The sequence below is a fragment of the Myxine glutinosa genome, chromosome 13, assembly GCF_964187855.1.
Source record: "Myxine glutinosa chromosome 13, kmMyxGlut1.1, whole genome shotgun sequence".
In the NCBI taxonomy this organism is placed as follows: Eukaryota; Metazoa; Chordata; class Myxini; order Myxiniformes; family Myxinidae; genus Myxine; species Myxine glutinosa.
This window is the reverse complement of record NC_136273.1, coordinates 85314118-85336611: the sequence shown is the minus strand read 5'-3', so window position 1 is coordinate 85336611 and position 22494 is coordinate 85314118. Positions and strand designations below refer to the sequence as shown.

General features: G+C 44.1%; 1 protein-coding gene across 4 annotated transcripts in view; it reads right to left on the bottom strand.

Moving 5' to 3' along the window:
• The window catches only part of LOC137439066 (dedicator of cytokinesis protein 9), a 160197-nt gene that overhangs the window by 60905 nt on the left and 76798 nt on the right, over positions 1-22494 (bottom strand). For all 4 annotated transcript variants that reach the window (XM_078767731.1, XM_078767730.1, XM_078767733.1 and 1 more), the window contains 8 exons: positions 20786-20908; positions 18928-19007; positions 14555-14715; positions 14219-14284; positions 13972-14064; positions 13066-13180; positions 12692-12831; positions 777-863 (listed from right to left, as the gene is read on the bottom strand). In XM_078767731.1, the coding sequence (XP_078623857.1) occupies positions 777-863; positions 12692-12831; positions 13066-13180; positions 13972-14064; positions 14219-14284; positions 14555-14715; positions 18928-19007; positions 20786-20908 (865 nt within the window). The remainder of the gene's footprint in view (positions 1-776; positions 864-12691; positions 12832-13065; positions 13181-13971; positions 14065-14218; positions 14285-14554; positions 14716-18927; positions 19008-20785; positions 20909-22494) is intronic.

Below are 22494 nucleotides of genomic sequence, written 5' to 3'. Positions count from 1 at the left end.
GGTTGGCCACAGTGCCATGGGCCTTAAACTTCCTGATAACATTGCGTACGGTGGACAAAGGAACATCGAGGTCTCTGGAGATGGACTTGTACCCTTGAGATTGTCCATGCTTGGCTACAATCTTGTCTGCCTTCCTCAGAAAATTCTCTGATTTTCTTTCTTTTCTCCATGCTCATTGCGGAACACACAGTGACACAAAACAGCAGAATGACTCCTTTTCTCTATTCAAACTGGTTGAATGAGTGATCTTTATATTGCAGGCACCTGCAACTCACCACAGGTGAGTTCAATTCCAAAGTAAAGGAGAATCACCTGATTGAAATCTAATTATTTCTATCAATTTCTAAAAGGTGCCAACAACATTGTCCGAGCCACTTTAGGATTTCTGTGTGGAACAAGCTAAGATTTAGTAATTTTTTCAGCTTTTTTGTTTTGTTCCACTGCAAACCAAATAAGTACATATGTGGATAAAAAAAGATTTTTTAATTTCAACAATTTCCTGGAAGAAATGGTGCATTATTGAAAAAAGTGCAAGTGTACCAATGTTTTTGGCCACGACTGTAAATAGAGCATGTGTAACTGGTAACAGATGTTCCTGGTAGTGGATGGTAAGGGTAATACATGTTAAGTATAGCATGTGTAACCGGTAACAGGTGCCCATTCTAATTGAAATTCTGCCCATATTATGTGTAAGCAACCCCTTATGAAGGGGCCTAATGGAAAAGGTTTGAGGATGAAGTAACGTGAGAATTTCAGCAAAGGAAGCAAAGTTATACCTGTGTGTAGATTGTGGAAAAAAGTCTTGTTCCCACAGTGAAGAGTGGCTTTACACCGTCCAGCCATTTCACATCCAACTCCAAGTGCTTCAGTTAGAGGAAAAGAAATGAAAAGGTCAACATACGTTATCGGCATCAAATGCTTGTGGATATTAAATATCCATTAATAAAGCATATTTGGACAAGTCTAGCATGGAACTATACACAATGACAATCCTACATTACTTGCCTTTTCTGATGTACGTTAATCCTGTGCAGTTTCATGTGTTTTATTTTTTGTATACTTAGTCTAAGGTCGTATAAGAGCTAACACATAGAACATATAATAAACTAGAGAGGTTCCAGGGAACCTGAACTCAACTGGTCTATATCAATATGGTTAGAATATGCATAATAGAACCACAAACTATATAGTTTATATGTGCTAAAAATATATGACAAATATTGATTTTTCAATATGGCCACCCTGCCGTGCCCATTTTTGGCCGTGCAACGCCCAAATGCAATCCCAAACTAGTTTATGTCTCAAAGATGCTGCATAACAAGGTTCATCAAATTTAATCAATATTTGTGACTTTTAGAGCGTAGACGTCGAATTGTTTACAGACGACAGACGGACGACGGACACTGGGTGTCGACAAAAACTCAGCTGGACATAGTCCAGTTGAGTTAATAAAGGGAGTGGGGGACAAGAGGAAGAGAGAGAGGAGTACAACAATAGTAGGGAACAGGGACATCAGGAGGTCTGTGGAAGAGGGCTGGAGCAGGGTACATGGGATAAACATTATGGACACTACTAGAACTTTCAGGAAAGAAAACAGGGAATTTTAGGAGGTGGGTTTGGTGTGTATTAACGGAGGTAGAAAAGATCAAGGTTTTGGATGGGGAAAGATATGAGATGGTGGTGGACAGCTGTTTTGAAGACATGGATGGAGGAGTGGAATTGAAGATGGTGTGGGAGTTTGTTACAGAGGCGGGGAAAAAGAGGAATGGAAGAGTGAAGGTGAGCAGTGAGTCTTGATTTGGCCGTTTCACCAGAAGAGGGTTTCTGACAGACCTTGTGCATCCTGAAGGAATATTTGGGGGACAGAGTACCCATAGAGCAGGGGGAGATAGGCCGGAGAGGAGTTGGTAGAAGATAGAAAGACCACCTACCTGTCTGTGGTGAGAGAGTGAAAGGTCCTCAGAATCAGCTTCATCGCTGGAGATAACAATGATCTTAAAAGCCTTGGTTTCTACAGCGTGAAGCTGAGCTAGGTGTGAGGCAGGTGAACCAGCCTACAGGGGAGAGTAGTATTCCAATGAGCTGTGGATGAAAGCTTTGTATGTGATGAGGAGCTCCGAAATTTCAAGAAAGGACTTCGCACGACGGAGGATGCCCAGTTGGCGACTGGCTTTGGAGGCCAGATTTGAAATGTGGTTTTCCCAGGAAAGATCATGGCTGATTTAAAATAAATAAAAAACACCTTTAGAGGCCATTTTTCTCCGCAAGCGGGGGTTGGCCTTTTTCGGGGACCGTGGTTGTTGTTGTTTTTTGGTCCCCTTTTTGAAGCAATGTTTTACGGCCGGATGCCCTTCCTGCCGCCAACCCTTTTTGTCGCCTTTTTACGACAAACAGGGAATTACCAGTGAACTGGTACTCAATTTGCCGACCTCGGAAGGATGACAGGCTGAGTCAACCCCCCTGGCGTTAATTCAGCGATCAACCGGGATTCGAACCCAGGATCCTAGGATCCTAAGCTGGCACCCTAGCCGCTAGCCCAACACCAGGCTGGGCTGATATTGAGACCCAAAAGCTTGAGCGACAGAACTTATTGGAGAGGATTGTTGAGAAAGTAGATGGGAGGGTTTTCCAGATGGTATTTTCAGAGAGACAAAGTGAGAGTGACATTTGTCAGGATTGAAAGACATGTTCCTCTTGTTTGACCAGTTTGTGATTTTGTCTAGGTCTGCAGAGAGTGAAGAGGCTGCAGACTGCCGATCTGAGGGTTGGGATATGGAGCGGCAGAGAGTGGAATCATCAGCAAAAAGATAGAGGGGATTTCCCAGAGATTCGGAGAGATCATTGATGAAGACCAGAAAAAGCACATGGCCCAGAACACTGCCTTGGGGAACTCCAGTCTGGACAGGAAGGGGAGATGAGAGGATTCCATTTAGAGCTACATGTTGACTTCGACAGGAGAGGAAGTCCACGAGCCATGTGTGGAGATTTCCATGAATACCATAAGTATAATATGAATTTTTTTTAATAAAGAAAAACATCTTTGAAAAAAACTCAACGTTGACATTATGGGGTATTATGTGCAGATCAGTGATAAAAAATAATCTCAATTTCATCCATTTTAAATTCAGGCTGTGACAAAATGTGAAAAAGTCAAGGGGTGTGAATACTTTATGAAGGCACTGTATGAGCGACGCATATCTACTATCACAACTAATTACTATATGCTGATGCTAAATATTCACTTTTCGGAAACAACTGCTCTATTCAAAGCATTATTAACCCTGAGCAGCCATTTCCACAACAGTAGGTTTAACCCCTTCACTCCTCGTGCTCAATGATGTGTGCTCACGTCCGTGCAATCCAGGGATGCAACAGAATGTAAAGTTCTCTTATGATGACTTAAGCTGCTTTATATGCGAGACAAACCATAAACACTCTTTAACACTTAGTACAGTATATATAACGCTTGGCAAAATAATAGGGAAGGGGTTAAAAAATATTTATGTATCTATCAGGCAACAGCCGAACGTGTAGTGTGGTGTTGAGCTAAAGCTGATGTCGCATGATAACAGGCCAGAACCTTCCGATCAGCGAACGGTTTCTCCGTCTGGAATGGAGCGAACACCTGATAGCGTGCACAGCACCACACCAGGCCTAACCCAATGAAACACCGGGGGTGGACAGACGATAAGATTTGTGGCTTTCATTGCAATGCACTCAACTAGGGTGCCGGCTTAGGATCCAAGGATCCTGGGTTCGAATCCCGGTCGATCGCTGAATTAACGCCAGGGGGGTTGACTCAGCCTGTCATCCTTCCGAGGTCGGCTAATTGAGTACCAGTTCACTGGTAATTCCCTGTTTGTCGTTAAAGGTGACAAAAAGGGTTGGCGTCAGGAAGGGCATCCGGCCGTAAAACATTGCTTCAAAAAGGGGACCAAAAAAACAACAACAACCACGGTTCCCGAAAAAGGCCAACCCCCGCTTTGCGGGGAAAAATGGCCTCTAAAGGTGGTTATTTTTTTATTTATTTATTGCAATGCACTCAACATGGTGCTTAAACGAGTAACTTTATTCCAACATTGAACAAAAAAATAAGAGTGGCTCAATGAATGAAATGAAAGTTTTATCCATTGAGGGAAAGAAAGAATGACAGTTACACGTTAGAAAAACAAGGGAATGGAACATAGAGAAACATATTGACTTGGCAGAGATTGCAAAATTATGATATGGATCATGAAAGGTTAACAGCTGAGTCATGGGAAATTAAATTTGTTAATGAAAATAACCCGAAGTATTGAATCAACACCGAGTGACATAAAGAACCGAAAGTTATGACATCAGTCTTTGACGTCGGACCTCAACAGCCTAAGATCATACAGAAAGAGGCAAATGGAGACGTAAAGCCATAAAGCGATTGGCAGTGGGACAGGAAGTTATGTTCGGAACTGGGTGAGTGAGATAAGCAAGCAGTGTACGTGTGAATAGTAAATAAACAGGAAGAGCCGAAGGCCTTTCACTCACTCACCGCAGGCAGGTAGGTGGTCTTTCTGTCTTCTACCGACTCCTCTCCGGCCTTGCACCCCCAGCTCTCTCTGTGCTCTGTCCCCCAAATATTCCTACAGGTCGCACAAGATCTGCCAGCAACCCTCTGATGGTTAAACTGCCGAAATCTCGGCTCTCTGCTCACCTTCACTCTTTCATTCCTCTTTTCTCCCACCTCTGGAACAAACTCCCTCACTCCCTTCAATCCCACTCCTCCCTCCAGGTCTTTAAAACAGCTGTTCACCACCATCTCTTATCTTCCCCCATCCAAAACCTTGATCTTTTCTACCCCCGCTAATTCACCCCAGATCCACCTTGTTTGAAATTCCAACTTCTTTCCTGGAAGTCCTGGCAGTGTCCATATGTTTTATACCTCTCCCACCGCCCCCTTCCCATGCCCCCCCCCCCCAAAGCCCTCGCCCTCTCTCAGATCTCTCGATGTCTCCATGTCTCTCGGTCCCTGCTCTCAGGTGTTGTGTTTGTGTCCTTCCCCCTCTCTCCCCGTCTTGTCTGCCGCTCCCGATGTTATATGTTTTATGTGTCGGTTTGTCTTTCTGTGTGATTAATGTTCGCTCTTTCACGAGCCTCGATCTTGTATACAAAAAAAAAGAAAAAAAAGAAGAAAAAAAAAAGAGATTACCTGAGGTACTAATCAGGGTACTAATCGAAGATTTTTCAAGTACATTGGTCGGTTGTGCTTGCGGTTCTGTCTATCTGTCTGTTTGTCTGTTTGTCTGTTTGTCACCGGCCTACAGGTCACAATTTTCAACCGATCTTCACGAAACTTCACCAAATGGTAGAGTTGGTCAAAAGCAAGAAGCCCATTGTTTTTGGGGTCAATAGGTCAAAAGGTCAACATAGGCCAAAGGTCACCAACTTTGGCCAAATTTCTAAAATCCTCAATTTTCATCCAATTGACTTGAAATTTGAAGCGGACTTGCATATCTGGTCACTGAATTCAACCACGTATTATATTTTAGGTAAACACAGGCCAAAAGGTCAACATAGGCCAAATTTCTAAAATCACCAATTTTCATTTGATTGACTTGAACTTCTAAGAGGATTTATATATATGGTCACTGAATTCAACCACCATCTATTTTTGAGGTCAACATAGGCCAAAAGGTCAACATAGGCCAAATTTCTAAAATCCTCAATTTTCATCAAATTGACTTGAAAATTGAACAGCATTTGCACATTGAGTCACTAAATAGGGAAACGAACTATTTTTGAGGTCAAAAGGTCAAAGGTCAACTCAAGGTCAACCTTCCAAAATCATCATTTTTCATCTGAAAAATCCTCACTTTTCATCCTGTTGACCCGAGCTTTGATCAAGATTGTAAATTTTAATCTTCATGAAATGGACAATTTGCTGTATCAATGGTAAACTTTTGGGGGAGGGCGTATTTTGCAAGTATCGTGCTACGCATGACGTTTTCTTGTTTGTCTGTTTGTTTGTCTGTTTGTCACCGGCCTACAGGTCACAATTCTAAACCGATCGTCACGAAACTTCACCACGTTGTATAAGTCGTCCCAATTGAGAAGCCTATTGATTTTGAGGTCAAAGGTCGAAGGTCATCTGGCAGTCAAATTTCTAAAATCGCCATTTTAAATCCGATTGACTTGAAAATTGAATAGCATTTGTATATCAAGTCACTAAATTGGGAAACATACTATTTTTGAGGTAAAAAGGTCAAAGGTCAACTAAAGGTCAAATTTTAAAAATCATCAATTTTCATCTAAAAAGCCATCAATTCTCAATCGATTGACTTGAAAATTGAACAGCATTTGTATATCGTCACTAAATTGGGAAACATACTATTTTTGAGGTAAAAAGGTCAAAGGTCAACTAAAGGTCAAATTTTAAAAATCAATTTTCATCTAAAACTAGACGACCCATGACCCGTTGGGTCAGTCAGTTTGAATAGATATGAGAATAGAACTAAAGCGAACGCTGGACATCATCAGGGAGATTATTTGGGCCAGCAAGCCATAAGGCTCACCTCTCCAGCGTTCTAAATCACTTATCTGTGACATGTGATTTCGGCCCTTATCTCCGATCACGTTTTTTTTTTTTTTTTTTTTTTAGAAAAAACACGCGACCCGTGGACTACCACGATTTTGTTGTCAGAGGACACTTCTGATGACGATGTTCTTTGTCGACGATCCTCCATTTACATAAACTCGCACGTTCTCTTTCCTCTTCCCTCGACTGAGCGCCATATACAGCTGACCATGCTGGAAGACCGGTTTCTCCAGGTAGACCAGCACATTCTCCATAGTTTGCCCTTGCGCCTTATGGATCGTCATTGCGAAGCAGGATTGTATGGGGAACTGGCAGCGCTGCAAAGGGATATCCTCAGCTTCCGACAGATTTAGTCGGATCCGAGGGAGCATTACAGTTTCGCCTTCAAACGTTGAACTTATGATCCTCGCAACTATAATATTTCGAAGCATGTCCTCAACAATCATGCGCGTCCCGTTGCAAAGTTTCGGAGGGTCCAAGTTCCGCATCAAAATGATAGGGGATCCTTTTTTGAGCTCGAGGTTGTGCGGCGGCAATCCCGAGACTTCAACGGAATCTAGGAATTCCGTTGGGAAGTGCGTCGCATCAGTACCCTCAGTCACACTGTTGAACACAGCATACTCCTTGCTAGCACCAGGGAACCTTGTGATGCATCTTGAATTGATGTTTCGCATCATATCGTTGAGGGGCACTAATATAGACCTTGCTGAAAAAACCTCCATCGGATTGGCGAATGATGGATATATGGTATCGATGCACTCATCGAGCCCACTCGCTGTCAGCAGTATATCCTCTGGCAAATCTATCTCATCATCCGCATTTTTCTCGATTCTATCCTCGCCGATGTCGAGCAAAAATCTTGAAAACTGCCCACTTCCGTCGGTCAGTCGCATATTAGTTCTCAAGTGAAACATTCCAAAGCTCTGCCATAAGTAGGACTTCTTTATGCACGCATTCTCAACGTCAGCATCACACCCTCTTTTCACCACGGGCAGAAGTTGACGGAAATCACCACAGCATATCGTCAAGATCCCTCCAAAAGGCTCGTCTTTGTCACATACATCATGCAACGTGCGATCCACAGCCTCGAAACTCTCTCTCCTGATCATAGGACACTCATCCCACACGATGAGTTTTGTACTTCGAAAGAGGTCTGCGATAGTGGAATTTTTATCGATGTTGCATACGCCATCTTCCCTCGGTGTCAGAGGGATTTGGAACCTTGAGTGCGCTGTTCTTCCACCAGGCATGAGGGTAGCAGCTATGCCAGATGAGGCCACCGCAAGGGCAACTTCTCCACTCGCTCTCACTTTAGAGAGAATCAGGTTAATAAGAAACGTCTTCCCTGTGCCTCCAGGCGCGTCAATGAAAATCATTGATGACTGATTCGTGCGGATGCAACCGCATGCAAAGTCATAGACAACTCTCTGCTCATCATTGAGCAGAAGCTGCCTTTCGTCTATGATTCGCTGTTGTTCCTCCATGTCGTATTGGAGTTCTCTCAGTAGGTGAATGTTGGCAATCCCTTCATGACGAAGAACAGTCGTTGGAGTCGGCAAGTGAAAATGTGCAACAGTTCTGTTCAACTCAACAATTGCAGTTTCTGCTGCAAATACGATAGAGCCAAGTCATGATGGCGCTCGTTGATGGCAATATTGGGATCATTTGCAGATCGTCGATGAGCTAGAAGATAATCTTCAGCCATAGCGTCCTTGAAACGTTCCCATAGATCCAATGGATTGTCGACTTCACTTTGTGTGAGGAGCACAACGAACAAATCCCTCATGGGTCTGGGAAGGCGTGTCCTCTCCGCATCCTCCAGAGTCTCGTGCCAGACAGCGTCTCCTTGCAGCAAACCCATTTCTCTGCAAGCGTCTTTGAATGTGGGTAGAATGACATTATCACACGTTCTCAGGACTTCGAACGAAGTCGGCCCTCTCACGTGGTGGAGGAGTAGTCGGAAATAGTACAGGTCACCAGTACGCGGCGAAACAGTGTAAACTCGTCCCAATATGTCATCCTCAAACATTCCAGGGTTGCCCTCCACCGGTCTGCCCTGTTTTCTTCGTTGCCATCTCTTCTTGGTCCATGTATAGAATCTCGGAACATCCACGTACAACAGTGTCTTAGCGAAATGGTCACGTCTGCAAAGATCCATAAACTCTGTCAACGTGGTTTTGGCCATATTGGGATTATTTCTTTGTTCACGAACGTTCCCAGCAAAAAATACCTGTTGTTCATTTGGCAGATGTACTCCTAAACGGATAACGGCCGGCTTCCTGTCATGGACTGAGAATCCAAGAATGGAGGCAACAGCCTCTGAAGGTCCAATGTATCTACCCGTCAAGTACTCCGTTATCTCGTCGTTTGTGCGCAGTGCATACGTAGCTTGATCGCTACCTTTCATGGCATACTTAATAACATACTTGATCGACTTTATAGAGCAGCATATTTCAACGTTGATGTGGCAATCAAACGTTTTCAGGAGATAGAGATTATGGGGAACAACCCACTGATTTGTAACAGGTCGTCGTTGCCTCCCTTCTTGGTGCCCTTCAAATCCTCCCATTTCTGGGGATCTTCTTCTATATATGGGGTACGAATCGTCTCCGCACCGTGTGTACGGAGCATATGACCGCGGGTATCTGTGTCTGCATGCTCCATTCTTCCAGCATCCAGTTGCTGTGGAACAATATGGACCATGGATCATGTGCTTCAACACCAGTCTGTGTCCCTCTGGATCTTCATCCGGATCTGGTATTTCAGCTTGTACAAATCGATCATTGTCTTGTGGTCTCGGCTTTGAAGCTTCATCGAGCCACAGCAAACAGTGTATGTGAGGGAGACCTCGCTTTTGGTACTCCACACACACAACGTGAGCGATACAGTTCCCGAAGAAGCCTTCTGATCCAGTGAGGTATTTAATGAACACCGTTTTCTTCAACTCGAACACTCTCGAAATGAGATCCGGTCTGTCATTCTCACTTTGGTGAGGAAACAGGTTATTGGAGATTTCAGGCCACTTTGGATTACACGTCATAGTGATGAAGTAGGTCGCGTTACCATATTTTCTTACGTACATCATGGCATCTTGACATCGCTCCATCATATACCTCGGCCCCCCTACAAATGTCGATGACAGTAGTACGCGGCGTCCGATGTTGGACAAATCGTCATTGTCATTGAGAGCATCAGTGAAGCCACTGTATGTAGCAGACCTCAGCGATGCCTGGTTCAGTCTTATAAACGCCAATCTTGTGCCTTCCATATTGGCTGCCATATCAACAAGATACTGCTGGAACAGACGCCCCCCTCTGAGGAGGTAGTTGAACTCATCCTCGTGGTTCATTATTCGGTAGGAGTAGTATTTCATGGCAGTCAATCTCCTGCCATTGGTCATGTTCATTTCGGGCTGCCATCCGTCATCTCCGAATGGGAAGAAGAGAACATACTGGAGTGCGTCGTAAGAACGGTGCAACTCAGAAATACTTTGCAGCGCTCCTCCTCTTGCTTTCAATACAATGTGACGCGCTGTAGCTTGAGGATCGACAGTATTCTTCACAACGACACCCACTTCATCAGCGATTTGACTATTGAACCTCCTCTCATGTTCATCAGCTGGTCTCCTGTTGGGATCAATAAGAACGAACGCCTCTGGCAAATTGCCTATTTCCTCGCGTGCCATGCGGAACGAGTGAACGTAAGGATTCACTTGTCTCAGCACGGTCTCTAATGCTCCAACTACATCACGGTGAATACCAGCATTGGTGAGTATCCGCATCCTCAACTGTACGCTGTCATGTGGATCTAAGAAATAAATTTGGAGGAATTTCGGTTGTTCATCCGCATTTGGCAAGAAGGAACCGATACGATGATGTATTTGACCCTGAATTATGACCGATGGGCTCCATGCACCATGCCGAGGAGAAACTTGGCTTCCTCCAAATGATGTCATTTGAAATAGACAGTTGTATTGTCTGATGTTCCTGCGGAATTCGTTCGCTGTGGGTCCATCGCCGGCAAACAGATTGTGTAATTGATGGGGTAAAGGTCCCAGATTTCCCAAGGACACCTTTCCATTCGTGCAGCAAAAATGAGCTGTTCAGCACTCCTTCTCATCCTTGCCCTTTGTCTTTGCAGCTGAAGGCGCTGTGACCTTTGCTCAGGCGTTTCAGCATGTCGTCTCTTCCTTTGGCTTTCTCGTTGCTGCTGAAGACGTCGTGATCTCCCATCGTCTGTTTCAGCACCCCTCGGAGATACTGCTTCCACACGAGAACTTGAAGGAATGTTGCTATTCGCGTCCATAGACGTGAGGTGTGATTCGTTGTCCGCGTCCGTAGCGCCGTCGGAGGGTTGATACGACATTCTTCCTGCAAATAGTATTGTTTTTGTGCTATCGTTTTGCCGATCATCAAATGACAAATAAATTACATTTTGACAATTAAAGATTTCAAATAAACCTATTTAAAGTGTATGCGCATATAAATAATTAAAAAAATCGAAGAAATATCTCTCGGTAATTTCCTGAAACATTTTACTTCCGGGTAATAATGTTGAATGAAATAACGAAGATATATACTGTATGCCTGTTATTATAGGCGGTGTATTTTCGTATATCAACGTGGCGCGATTTTTAAAATATATCTCTGCAATTTCCCGTGTGTGCGTGAATGTTCTCAATTATTTCTTTTACCGAGTCTAAAACCATCGATAAAAACGAAATCAGATGGAAGCGGTAATAATAAAATAAATCGAAGAAATATCTCTCGGTAATTTCCTGAAACATATTTTTGACGATCATCAAATGACAAATAAATTACATTGTGAAAATTAAAGATTTCAAATAAACCTATTTAAAGTGTATGCGCATATAAATAATAAAAAAAATCGAAGAAATATCTCTCGGTAATTTCCTGAAACATATTTTACTTCCGGGTAATAATGTTGAATGAAATAACGAAGATCTATACTGTATGCCTGTAATTTTAGGCGGTGTATTTTCGTATATCAACGTGGCGCGATTTTCTTCCCGTTTTTTTTCAACCGAGTCTAAAACTATGTTAGCGACTGTGAAAAATGAAACGATATATCGAATTTGATTTGAAATAAAGCTGGGAGAGAGAGCAAGACACCACGGGCCTAGAAAACAGGCCTCAAAGCTATGCGAGTTAATAAAATGGTGGATATTACTACTCTCTCAAAGGGGTAAGCCACGCCCCCGGACCGATCGAATGTTACACACAAACACGCAAGATTTCAATTTTATAATTATATAGAAGCCATCAATTCTCAACCGATTGACTTGAAAATTGAACAGCATTTGCATACCGAGTCAATAAATTGGGAAAGATACTATTTTTAGGTCAAAAGGTCAAAGGTCAACTCAAGGTTAAACTTCCAAAACCATCACTTTTTATCTGAAAAAACCCGTCAATTTTCATCCGATTGACTTGAAAATTGAACAGCATTCATGATTCTGCATTCATGATTCTGCTGGAATCATGAATGCCCTGCTTGACAAAATACACAAATTGGTGTTTGTGAAATTATTCTCACACTATGGTACATTTTTTACTGTGGTGTTTGGGTCATGAATGTTACATTTAAAATACATCACAGGAAGCTATGCAAGGAATGATCATCCCAGCAGGGAAAATGGAAAACACCAGAACCCAGGATCCTAGGATCCCAAGCCGGCACCCTAACCGCTAAGCCAACACCAGAACCCAGGATCCCAAGCCGGCACCCTAACCGTTAACCCAACACCAAAACCCAGGATCCTAGGATCCCCAGCCGGCACCCTAACCGTTAACCCAACACCAGAACCCAGGATCCCAAGCCGGCACCCTAACCGCTAAGCCAACACCAGAACCCAGGATCCCAAGCCGGCACCCTAACCGTTAACCCAACACCAGAACCCAGGAACCCAGGATCCCAAGCATGCACCCTAACCGCTAAGCCAACACCAGGCTTATTTGCATAATAAGGGCCCTTCTGTAATCTTCTCGTGTGAACAAAACCCTTTGCTTGGTGACAATTTGGATTTACCAAGTGGTGAGAACAAACATGTCAATAAAAACAAATCATCACCAACATCTCACCACTTGCACGTACACGTCTCACCTTTTCTCTCGAGACTGAAATCGTGCCTTGCTGTTGGCGGAGTGCCAGGTATCCCGAAGGGAGATGAGTGGCCACGAAGAGTTGAGCTTCGCCCGTATGTACGCGGCCATCCTGCAAGACGGGCAGCCATGCATGGCCCACTAGTATGGTGAACAGAGATGAGGTAGAGGAGTGGGGGAATGGCTGATTCAATCGGGTATTTCCTCGGTGACCCTTAATGACCGTTTACTTCTGCTTAACTCCATGAAAACAGCACAGAAGATACAACTTTGATAATGCTCGTGTGGGAGAACCCCCGGCAGATTCCGAACAACTGCAAAAAGTAATCAAAGCAACAGATCATTTTTACAAATGATGGATCGATGATCCGTCACCTTTCAGTTCCGTGCTGTCTCCCTCGCGCCATTTGCTCACATCACAGCTCACATGCGAGAACGTGAAGAGAAGGTGATGCTTTTCATGCAAGCACAGAGGAAGCTCAATTTTAATCTGTGAGGAGGACATTGAAATTGTGAGATATGTTAACATCGTTGCTTTTCCTCAATGCGTATTATATTATTTTAAGTATCTTGTTGTGTTTGTGTTTGCCCATGTGTTTTATACCCTTCCCAACCGCCCCCCCCCCCCTTCCCATGCCTCCTCCCCCCAAGCCTGCTCCCTCCCACAGATCTCCCGATGTCCCTGCTCTCAAATGTTGTACTTGTGTGCTTCCCTCTCTCTCCCCATCTTGTCTCCCGCTCCCTTTATCTTGTGTTTTATGTGTCAGTTTGTCTTTTTGTGATGAATGTTAGCTCTTACATGAGGCTCGACCTTGTATACAAAAAAAATAAATAGCATCGCAAAGCGAGCGTAACCCCTCAGCCCATGCATGGTGGAAACCAATTTCAAGATGGCTGCCGTGGCGGCCATATTGAAAATCGCAGCGCGCCCATTTTCGAAAGGCACCTTCCTCTACTCAACCCCAACACACACTGCAAAAATGGATTTAATCGGACAAGCCGTTCTGGTCGAAATTAACGGAAACCAAAAGTTGACGGACGCCCGGACGACAATACCCCTTAGCCCAATTTGGGCTTAGGGGTGAAAACCAAACAAAAAAAAAACCTTTTTTGTTGTTGAATTAACAGATAAAACATCATCACTTTCAAACTTATTGTACAATTTGCCTGATAATCTGAATGGAATGTATCTCGGGGCAGAATATGGTGAAAATTCAGGTGAAATGGTGGAAATTATCAGAATCTCAGTCATTATGGTCCCTGTGTGTGCCACCTGCTCACCTCATCCCAGAAATGTGGACACAGTTGGTGGTGGAGTATGGCGGTGTTTGCAGATCTTGTGAAAACCAGGCTGCCCGGTTTTCCGTAGATGCACTTTGGGTGTAAAACAGAGGGTGTTAAACAGGTCTGGAATGTTACAATATGTACATGCGTGTGTCATTTATGTCAAAACCATTTACATGGAAACAAAGCGAAGTTTAGCTCCGAATACAGAAGAATAAGGAAGAACATGAATATCAATGATCACCTGCAGTGGTTGTGCATTTGGTTCATCTGAATCGCGAAACTCGACACAAACAGCCAGATTTCTGGCCTACGGGTGGGAGAAGCACAAATCAATGAAAATTAGTGACAAATAATTAAAGGGTAACCCACGGCAACCTGTTCTGATAAGATGTCATATCCGCAAGAAGGAAGGGTGGCAGCATGACAAGAAATGTGCGGAAAAAGGAAAGGCGGCTCCATGTTACACTTTGCACGTAATATCGGCCGAGGCTGAAACTTGCACCTTCCAACATAATATAACATGCAATATCACTTTGAATGAAAGTACAAGTGTGATCGCCACAAGCATCATGCATACCTTAGGGAAGATCTTCTGCGCATCATATCTGAGATGCCGTGGGTACACGTACAAACGGTTGGCATAGAAGAGGTGAGGACGAGCGAAGCGTGCACACTCTGGCACAAACTCGTCAATCTCGCACAGAGGTTGCCGTCTGTTTGCCTTTCGAAAGGAATGCCCTGGTTCATCACAATATCACAATGTCATAATCAAGAGTGTCACGTACAAACTGTGGTGATCACACTTTCCTTTAGGCCTCTGATTTGTACGTAAAAGTGTGAGGAACACACTCCATACTCAAATCCTGAATTAAAACCACAATTTGTTGTATTATAATAATAAATCATTATGATGCACAAGCAAAACATATTGGAGTAAAGATGTAAATATTCCAACCAAACAAGAAATATTATGAACCAAGAATAGTCTTATACTTGCTCAATAAAAAGCACCGCAAAGCGGGCGTAACCCCTCAGCCCATGCATGCTGGAAACCAATTTCAAGATGGCTGCCGTGGCGGCCATATTTAAAATCGCAGAGCGCCCATGAACCTTCCTCAACTCAACCCCAACACACACTGCAAAAATGGATTAAATCGGAAAAGCCGTTTTGCTCGAAATTGACGGAAACCAATTTCAAGATGGCTGCCGTGGCGGCCATATTGAAAATCGCAACGCGCCCATTTTCGAAAGGAACCTTCCTCTACCCAACCCCAACATACACTGCAAAAATGAATTTAATCGGACAAGCCATTCTGCTCGAAATTGACAAACCAATTTCATGATGGCTGCCGTGGCGGCCATATTGAAAATCGGCAGCGCGTCCATTTTCAAAAGGAGCCTTCCTCTACTCACCTCCAACACACACTGCAAAAATGGATTTAATCGAACAAGCCGTACTGCTCGAAATTGACGGAAACCAAAAGTTGACGGACACCCGGACACCCGCCCGGACGACGCCCGTGACGACAATACCCCTTAGACCTTAGCCCAATTTGGGCTGAGGGGTGACTAGAACTGTGAGGAGTGATGATAGGCTTCCAGGCAATATGGCTGCCAAACCACGTGACTGATGACATCATAATTTTCAAGAAATTTTCCTCATGGGTAGTCAATCCTATCTGTAAGGTTTCATGTCGATTGGTTGAGAGGTTTCGAAGAAGAACATTTTAAATGTTTTTTTTTCAATCCAATATGGCTGCCAAACCATGCGACTGATGATGTCATAGTTTTCCCACATTCCTTCCCAATGCGTATGATCATATGTTTAAAGTTTCACACCGATTGGTTCAGCGGTTTCAGAGAATTTTTTTTTGATATTACCCTGCAATCCAATATGGCTGCCAAAGTACGTGACTGATAACATCAGCACTGTCAACAACTTTTCCCCATGGGTAGTTGATCATATCTGCAACGTTTTGTATCAATCAGTTATGCAGTTTTGAAGAAGGTTTTTTAAGTTTTATTTTTAAATACAATATGGCCACCAAACGATGAGTCCGATGATGGTTTTTTTTTTTTGCAAACTTATATCGTTATAGGTAGTCAATCATATGTTTAAAATTTAGCATTGATCCATTCAGCGCTTTCGGAGAAGAAGATCGTTTTAGATTTTCGATAAATCCAAGACAGCAGCCAAAAAGGGACAAAGTTCAAAAAACAAAATTCGTCAAGCACTAATGTACATAGGTAGGCCTGGTGTTGGCTTGGCGGTTAGGGTGCTGGCTTGGGATACCAAGGATCCTGGGTTCGAATCCCAGTCAATCGCTGAATTAACGCCAGGGGGGTTGACTCAGCCTGTCATCCCTCCGAGGTCGGCAAATTGAGTACCAGTTCACTGGTAATTCCCTGTGTGTCGCAAGAGGCGACCAACAGGGTTGGTGGCAGGAAGGGCATCCGGCCAAAAAACATTGCTTCAAAAAGGGGAGCACGGTGCCTGGAAAATGCCAACCCCCGCTCTGCGGGGAAAAATGGCCTCTAAAGGTGGAACTAATGTACATAGGTATCTATTAATTAATCAGTCAAAGTTTTGTAGAGCTAGCGATAATGGTTTTCTCGGAATCGCCTCCATACATTTGCTTAGAATAATAAAAACAGCCTTCCCCCCCCCATTTGCTTAGAATAATAAAAATAGCCCCCCCCCCCATTTGCTTAGAATAATAAAAAGTCTCCTCCCCCCATTTGTTTAGAATAGTAAAAATAGCCTCCCCCCCATTTGCTTAGAATAATAAAAATAGCCTCCCTTATGTTTTTGGGCTGTTTTTGGGTTTTGTTCTTGGGTTTGGGTTTATGTTTTTGGGTTTTGGGTTTTTGGGCCCCCCTCCCCATTTGCTTAGAATAATAAAAATAGCCTCCCTCCCCCCCCCCATTTGCTTAGAATAATAAAAATAGCCTCCCTCCCCCCCCCCATTTGCTTATAATAATAAAAACAGCCCCCCCCATGTTTGCTAAGAATAAAAATAAATAAACCCCCCCCCCCCATTTGATTAGAATAATAAAAATAGCCTCACCCCCCCACCCCCACTTGCTTAGAATAATAAAGATAGCCCCCACCCCATTTGCTTGTAATAAGAAAAATAGCCCCCACCCCATTTGCTTGTAATAATAAAAATAGCCCCCCATTTGCTTAGAATAATAAAAATAGCCCCCCCATTTGCTTAGGGGGGGAAAAAATAGCCCCCCCATTTGCTTAGAATAATATAAATAGCCTCCCACCCCCCATTTGCTTAGACTAATAAAAAATAGCCCCCCCATTTGCTTAGAATAATAAAAATAGCCTCCCCCCCCCCAATTTGCTTCAAATAATAAAAATAGCCTCCCTCCCCCTCCCCCCCCATTTGCTTAGGATAATAAAATAGCCTCTCCCCTCCCCATTTGCTTAGAATATTACAAAAAAAAAAAATTACCTCACCCCCCCCCTCCTACCCCCCATTTGCTTAGAATAATAAAAATAGCCCCCCCCCCCATTTGTTTAGAATAATAATCGCTCTGATTGCTCAGAAATCTTGCCCGGAGAGGTGTGCACCACTGGGTCTATTTGCCCATAGAAACGCCACTATGGTACCCCAATGACCTGCATAGGGTTATGGAACCCCTGCCATCACCATCTTATCATGTTGTATCAATCAGGTCAGGTGTGGAGCCATAATGCTTTTAATAAAGGTCCCATGGCATATTTTGCAACAATAGAGATTATTGTGTCACATTTGGTTGGGAGCGACTTGGTTACCTTTGGTTACCCTGGTGTTGGGCTAGCGGCTAGGGTGCCGGCTTAGGATCCTACGATCCTGGGTTCGAATCTCGGTCGATCGCTGAATTTAACGCCAGGGGGGTTGACTCAGCCTGATCATCCTTCCGAGGTCGGCAAATTGAGTACCAGTTCACTGGTAATTCCCTGTTTGTCGTTAAAGGCGGCAAAAAGGGTTGGCGTCAGGAAGGGCATCCGGCCGTAAAACATTGCTTCAAAAAGGGGACCGGAAAACGACAACAACCACGGTTCCCGAAAAAGGCCAACCCCCGCTTTGCGGGGAAAAATGGCCTCTAAAGGTGGTTATTTTTTATATATATTTATATTTGGTTGGGAGCGAGACATGGATAATGAACGTAGAGCAGCAACGAAGGCTGGAAAGGGTGGAAATGCGAATGGTTCGACGGATGTGCGGAGTATCGTTGAGAGAGGAAGACAAATGATGAATTGCGAAAGATGATGGGAATAGAGCCTGTGATTGATGCTGTTAAGAGGAACAGGTTGAGATGGTTTGGTCATGTGTTGAGAAAGGATGAAAGTGACTGGTTGAGAAGAGTGATGGAAATGAATGTAGAAGGAAGTGGAGGACGGGGAAGACCGAGAAAGACTTGGCTAAAGATGGTGGAAGAAGACATGCGGGCAAGGGGGTTAACAAGGAGAGATGCAGAAAATAGGGCAAAATGGAGAAGATTGTCATGGGGACCGCAAGGCTAACCCCCGCTCTGGCAGGGAAAATGGCCTTAAAATGCATGTTGTTGTTGTTGTATTTGGTTGCTGTATTTGAGGAAGGGCATAGCAGCCATAGAAGGGGTTCAGTACAGAGCTGTCAGATTGATTACAGGGATAGATCGGCTAAGCTATGATGAGGGACAGTGGGAGACCAGGCATTTCCATTACAAAGGAGGTGATTACGAGGTGATCTCATCTAAATGCATCAACTACACTTTTTGCATTGAGCTCATTGCTGCAAATCCTTCAGCAGAGTTGAAACTCTTTTCGTACAACTATGTCGATGTTTTACCAGGAAGACTGCAAAATATGAAATAGCAGACTAACTGTGAAACACATGGTGATGGTGTTGAAATGTCATGTGAATTACATTAAACCAATTGATAGTTATAAAATCAGATTATTATTGTGTTCACCTGGGTTCTCTGAGCGTGTTACCTCCAGTATAATGTCAAGAGTGCCAGGTATGGATTGCAGCTTTGTTATCTTCTCCTGCCTGCAAAAGACGATGGAAGAAGGGAAGCTCATTAACAAGGTAGTCAAAGGTTGTTTCTTGAACAAACAAGTTACCCAAGCCCAGAAGGGAAAATACAAATGGCGTCTTCTGTCATCGAGCCGGCAAGCTGGGAGCAACAATTCACATTTATTGCCACATCTGATGCAATCTAAACGCTCTAATGGCGGCGAGGTGCTCTATTTGAAACGTTGTTTGATATATGTAGCGTTTTGATGCTTTTGTTCCATAATAAAAACTTATATTGGTGTCAAAGCCAGTGATCGATTGAAAATTAATAGTGGGATCCAACATCGCATGATTATTGCGTGGCCATTGGTAACTCAGGGGTGGGCTGTTATTATGTTTGTTTCTTCCCCTCCACTGTCAAACTCTGGAACTCTTTACCTTTTCATGTATTTCCAAACACGTATGACCTTCCCCTTTTCAAAAAGCAGGTTTTTTTTACTTCTTCAAAAACTCTTAGACTATTCTCTCTTTCTTCACTTCTCTATCAATGCAGCTCTTTTATTTAAGGCCTGGCCTTGATGAAGACTATATAGTCCGGAACGTGAGCCTTCCACAAAAAAAAGAGCAATACGAACCATGGTAAAACTACTGTGGTGTAAGATTTTTACAAAAATACTACAGGTTGTAATATAGTGTACTACGTAGTGTGTTCAAAAAGTATCCGACCTTTATTTTTCGTGCGTAAAAAAAAAGAAGCTAGGGAGGCGTTGATTGGTGCACGTATGTAGGCGATCCTAATGCGCACGCGTGAATTTTTTCCCACCTGCAGAAGCTGTCATTCGACGGCAGACCGCCGATGAGTGAGGAAGTGTAAGTGAGCGCCGTCAGATTTTCGTTTTTGACAAAATGACGGAAAAACTTGAACAACGCTACTGCATCAAATTTTGTGTTTCATCAAACTTGCATCAAAACTGCAACTTGGTTTCTGGGTCGTACCCCTAAACCCAGGACTCATCGCCAGTGATCACTGTGTTGAGGAAGCTGGGATCGCTGTTCACAGTCTCCAGCATGTCCTGTGCGATCTCCAAACGGAGTTGCTTCTGCTCAATCGTTAGCAGCTTTGGTACGAACTTCGCTGAGATTCTCCTGAAGCCCAAATCCTCCTTCATAATGGAATGAACGGTGTTGAATCTTGCGGATCGTTTCCACTTGGGAATCGCCAAGCTTTACACAAAATTTGATGCAGTAGCGTTGTTCAAGTTTTTCCGTCATTTTGTCAAAAACGAAAATCCGACGGCGCTCACTTGCACTTCCTCACTCATCGGCGGTCTGCCGTCGAATGACAGCTTCTGCAGGTGGGAAAAAATTCACGCGTGCGCATTAGGATCGCCTACATACGTGCACCAATCAACGCCTCCCTAGCTTCTTTTTTTTTACGCACGAAAAATAAAGGTCGGATACTTTTTGAACACAGTTATATGATCATATTTAATGAATGGTACGTATATAGTAATTAGGTGTAACAAACAAACTACAGGAAACTAAGGTAGATAACAAACTACACTAAACTTTTACCTGGAAATGCAAATAAAAACAGAGCAAGAGATATAAAAATGGAATCAAATCAATTGCACATCCAAAAGTGCCTTTGAGTAATATGGACTGCAGCACTGGAGCCTGTGAGTTGCTATTTTCCATATGCAAGAGGAAGAAGAAGAAGTAGTGGTAGGTTGGAGCATTCTTACTGGTGTTGTGGAAGAATGAACAAAACGCGAAAAGTCTCAAACAAAACAATAATCAAAGAGCGAGACCTGTGGAAATCGGAGATCTGACGGATGAAGTCATCATGACCGATGCGCGTCGCTTCTTGTCGATACAGAGCTGAGAATCCCAGCTTTCGGTCGAGATGTCCACTTTCATCATGGAAGATCTGCCTGTTGGAACAACCATAAGGTTTGTTTTTTATTCTTAACAGGAACAAAGTTCATGGAAGAGCAAGGTAGAGCTGACAGTGGGCCAAACGTCAAGGAAATGAATGAACAGCAAAAGAGGAGAGGGAGGAATGGTGGAAAAGATGAGGAGGGAAAGAGTGGTGGGAAAGAGGAGAGGGAGGAGTGGTGGAAAAGAGGAAATGGAGGAGGGAAAGAGTGGTGGAAAAGAGAAGATGGTGAAGGGGGGGAATGGTGGAAAAGAGGAGAGGGAGGAGGGGGTGGAGAGGAAGAGAGGTGGGAAAGAGGAGAGGGAGGAGTGTTGGAAAAAAGAAGAGGGAGGAGTGTTGGAAAAAAGAAGAGGGAGGAGTGTTGGAAAAAAGAAGAGGGAGGAGTGTTGGAAAAAAGAAGAGGGAGGAGTGTTGGAAAAAAGAAGAGGGAGGGGGGAGGAGTGTTGGAAAAGAAGAGAGGGAGGGGGAGGAGTGGTGGAAAAGAAGAGAGGGAGGGGGGAGGAGTGTTGGAAAAGAAGAGAGGGAGGGGGGAGGAGTGTTGGAAAAGAAGAGAGGGAGGGGGGAGGAGTGGTGGAAAAGAGGAGAGGGAGGAGGGGAGGAGTTGTGGAAAAGAGGAGAGGAACAGTGGTGGGAAAGAGGAGAGGGAGGAGTGGTGGAAAAGAAGAGAGGGAGTGGAAAAGAAGAGAGGGAGGGGGGGAGGAGTGTTGGAAAAAAGAAGAGGGAGGAGTGTTGGAAAAAAGAAGAGGGAGGAGTGTTGGAAAAAAGAAGAGGGAGGAGTGTTGGAAAAGAAGAGAGGGAGGGGGGAGGAGTGTTGGAAAAGAAGAGAGGGAGGGGGAGGAGTGGTGGAAAAGAAGAGAGGGAGGGGGGAGGAGTGTTGGAAAAGAAGAGAGGGAGGGGGGAGGAGTGTTGGAAAAGAAGAGAGGGAGGGGGGAGGAGTGGTGGAAAAGAGGAGAGGGAGGAGGGGAGGAGTTGTGGAAAAGAGGAGAGGAACAGTGGTGGGAAAGAGGAGAGGGAGGAGTGGTGGAAAAGAAGAGAGGGAGTGGAAAGGAAGAGAGGGAGGGGGGAGGAGTGGTGGAAAAGAGGAGTGGGAGGAGGGGAGGAGTTGTGGAAAAGAGGAGAGGGAGGAGTGGTGAAGGGGAGGAGAGGGAAGAGAGGAGGAAGGGATAAGGAGATTATCGATGAAGGGTTGGAAGAAAGTTGCTGAGGTGTTGAGGAGTGGAGTGGAGATAGGAGGGAGAGCATGAGGGGAGGAGTGAAGAAAACACTGAAACTAGAAAGTAAGGAAAGGTTAATGGGGTTAATAAAGGTCATGGATGAGAATGGGGATGACAAGAGATGGCAGTGTACGGCTTGCTTGAATCCCTGGAGGGTAGAGGTCGCCCAAGGAAAACAACTGCAGTTGATGAAAGAAACATGGGGGCAATACCCCCGGCACCCACCTAATTAAATCACCTCACCTAAATCACCTCACTCACCTAAATAGAATAAATAGTATACTGCACCGACTAAAGGTATTTTAAACCAATTTCAATGCTTGCTAGAAGACAGGGCAGCATATAGAATAATACTAACATAATCATA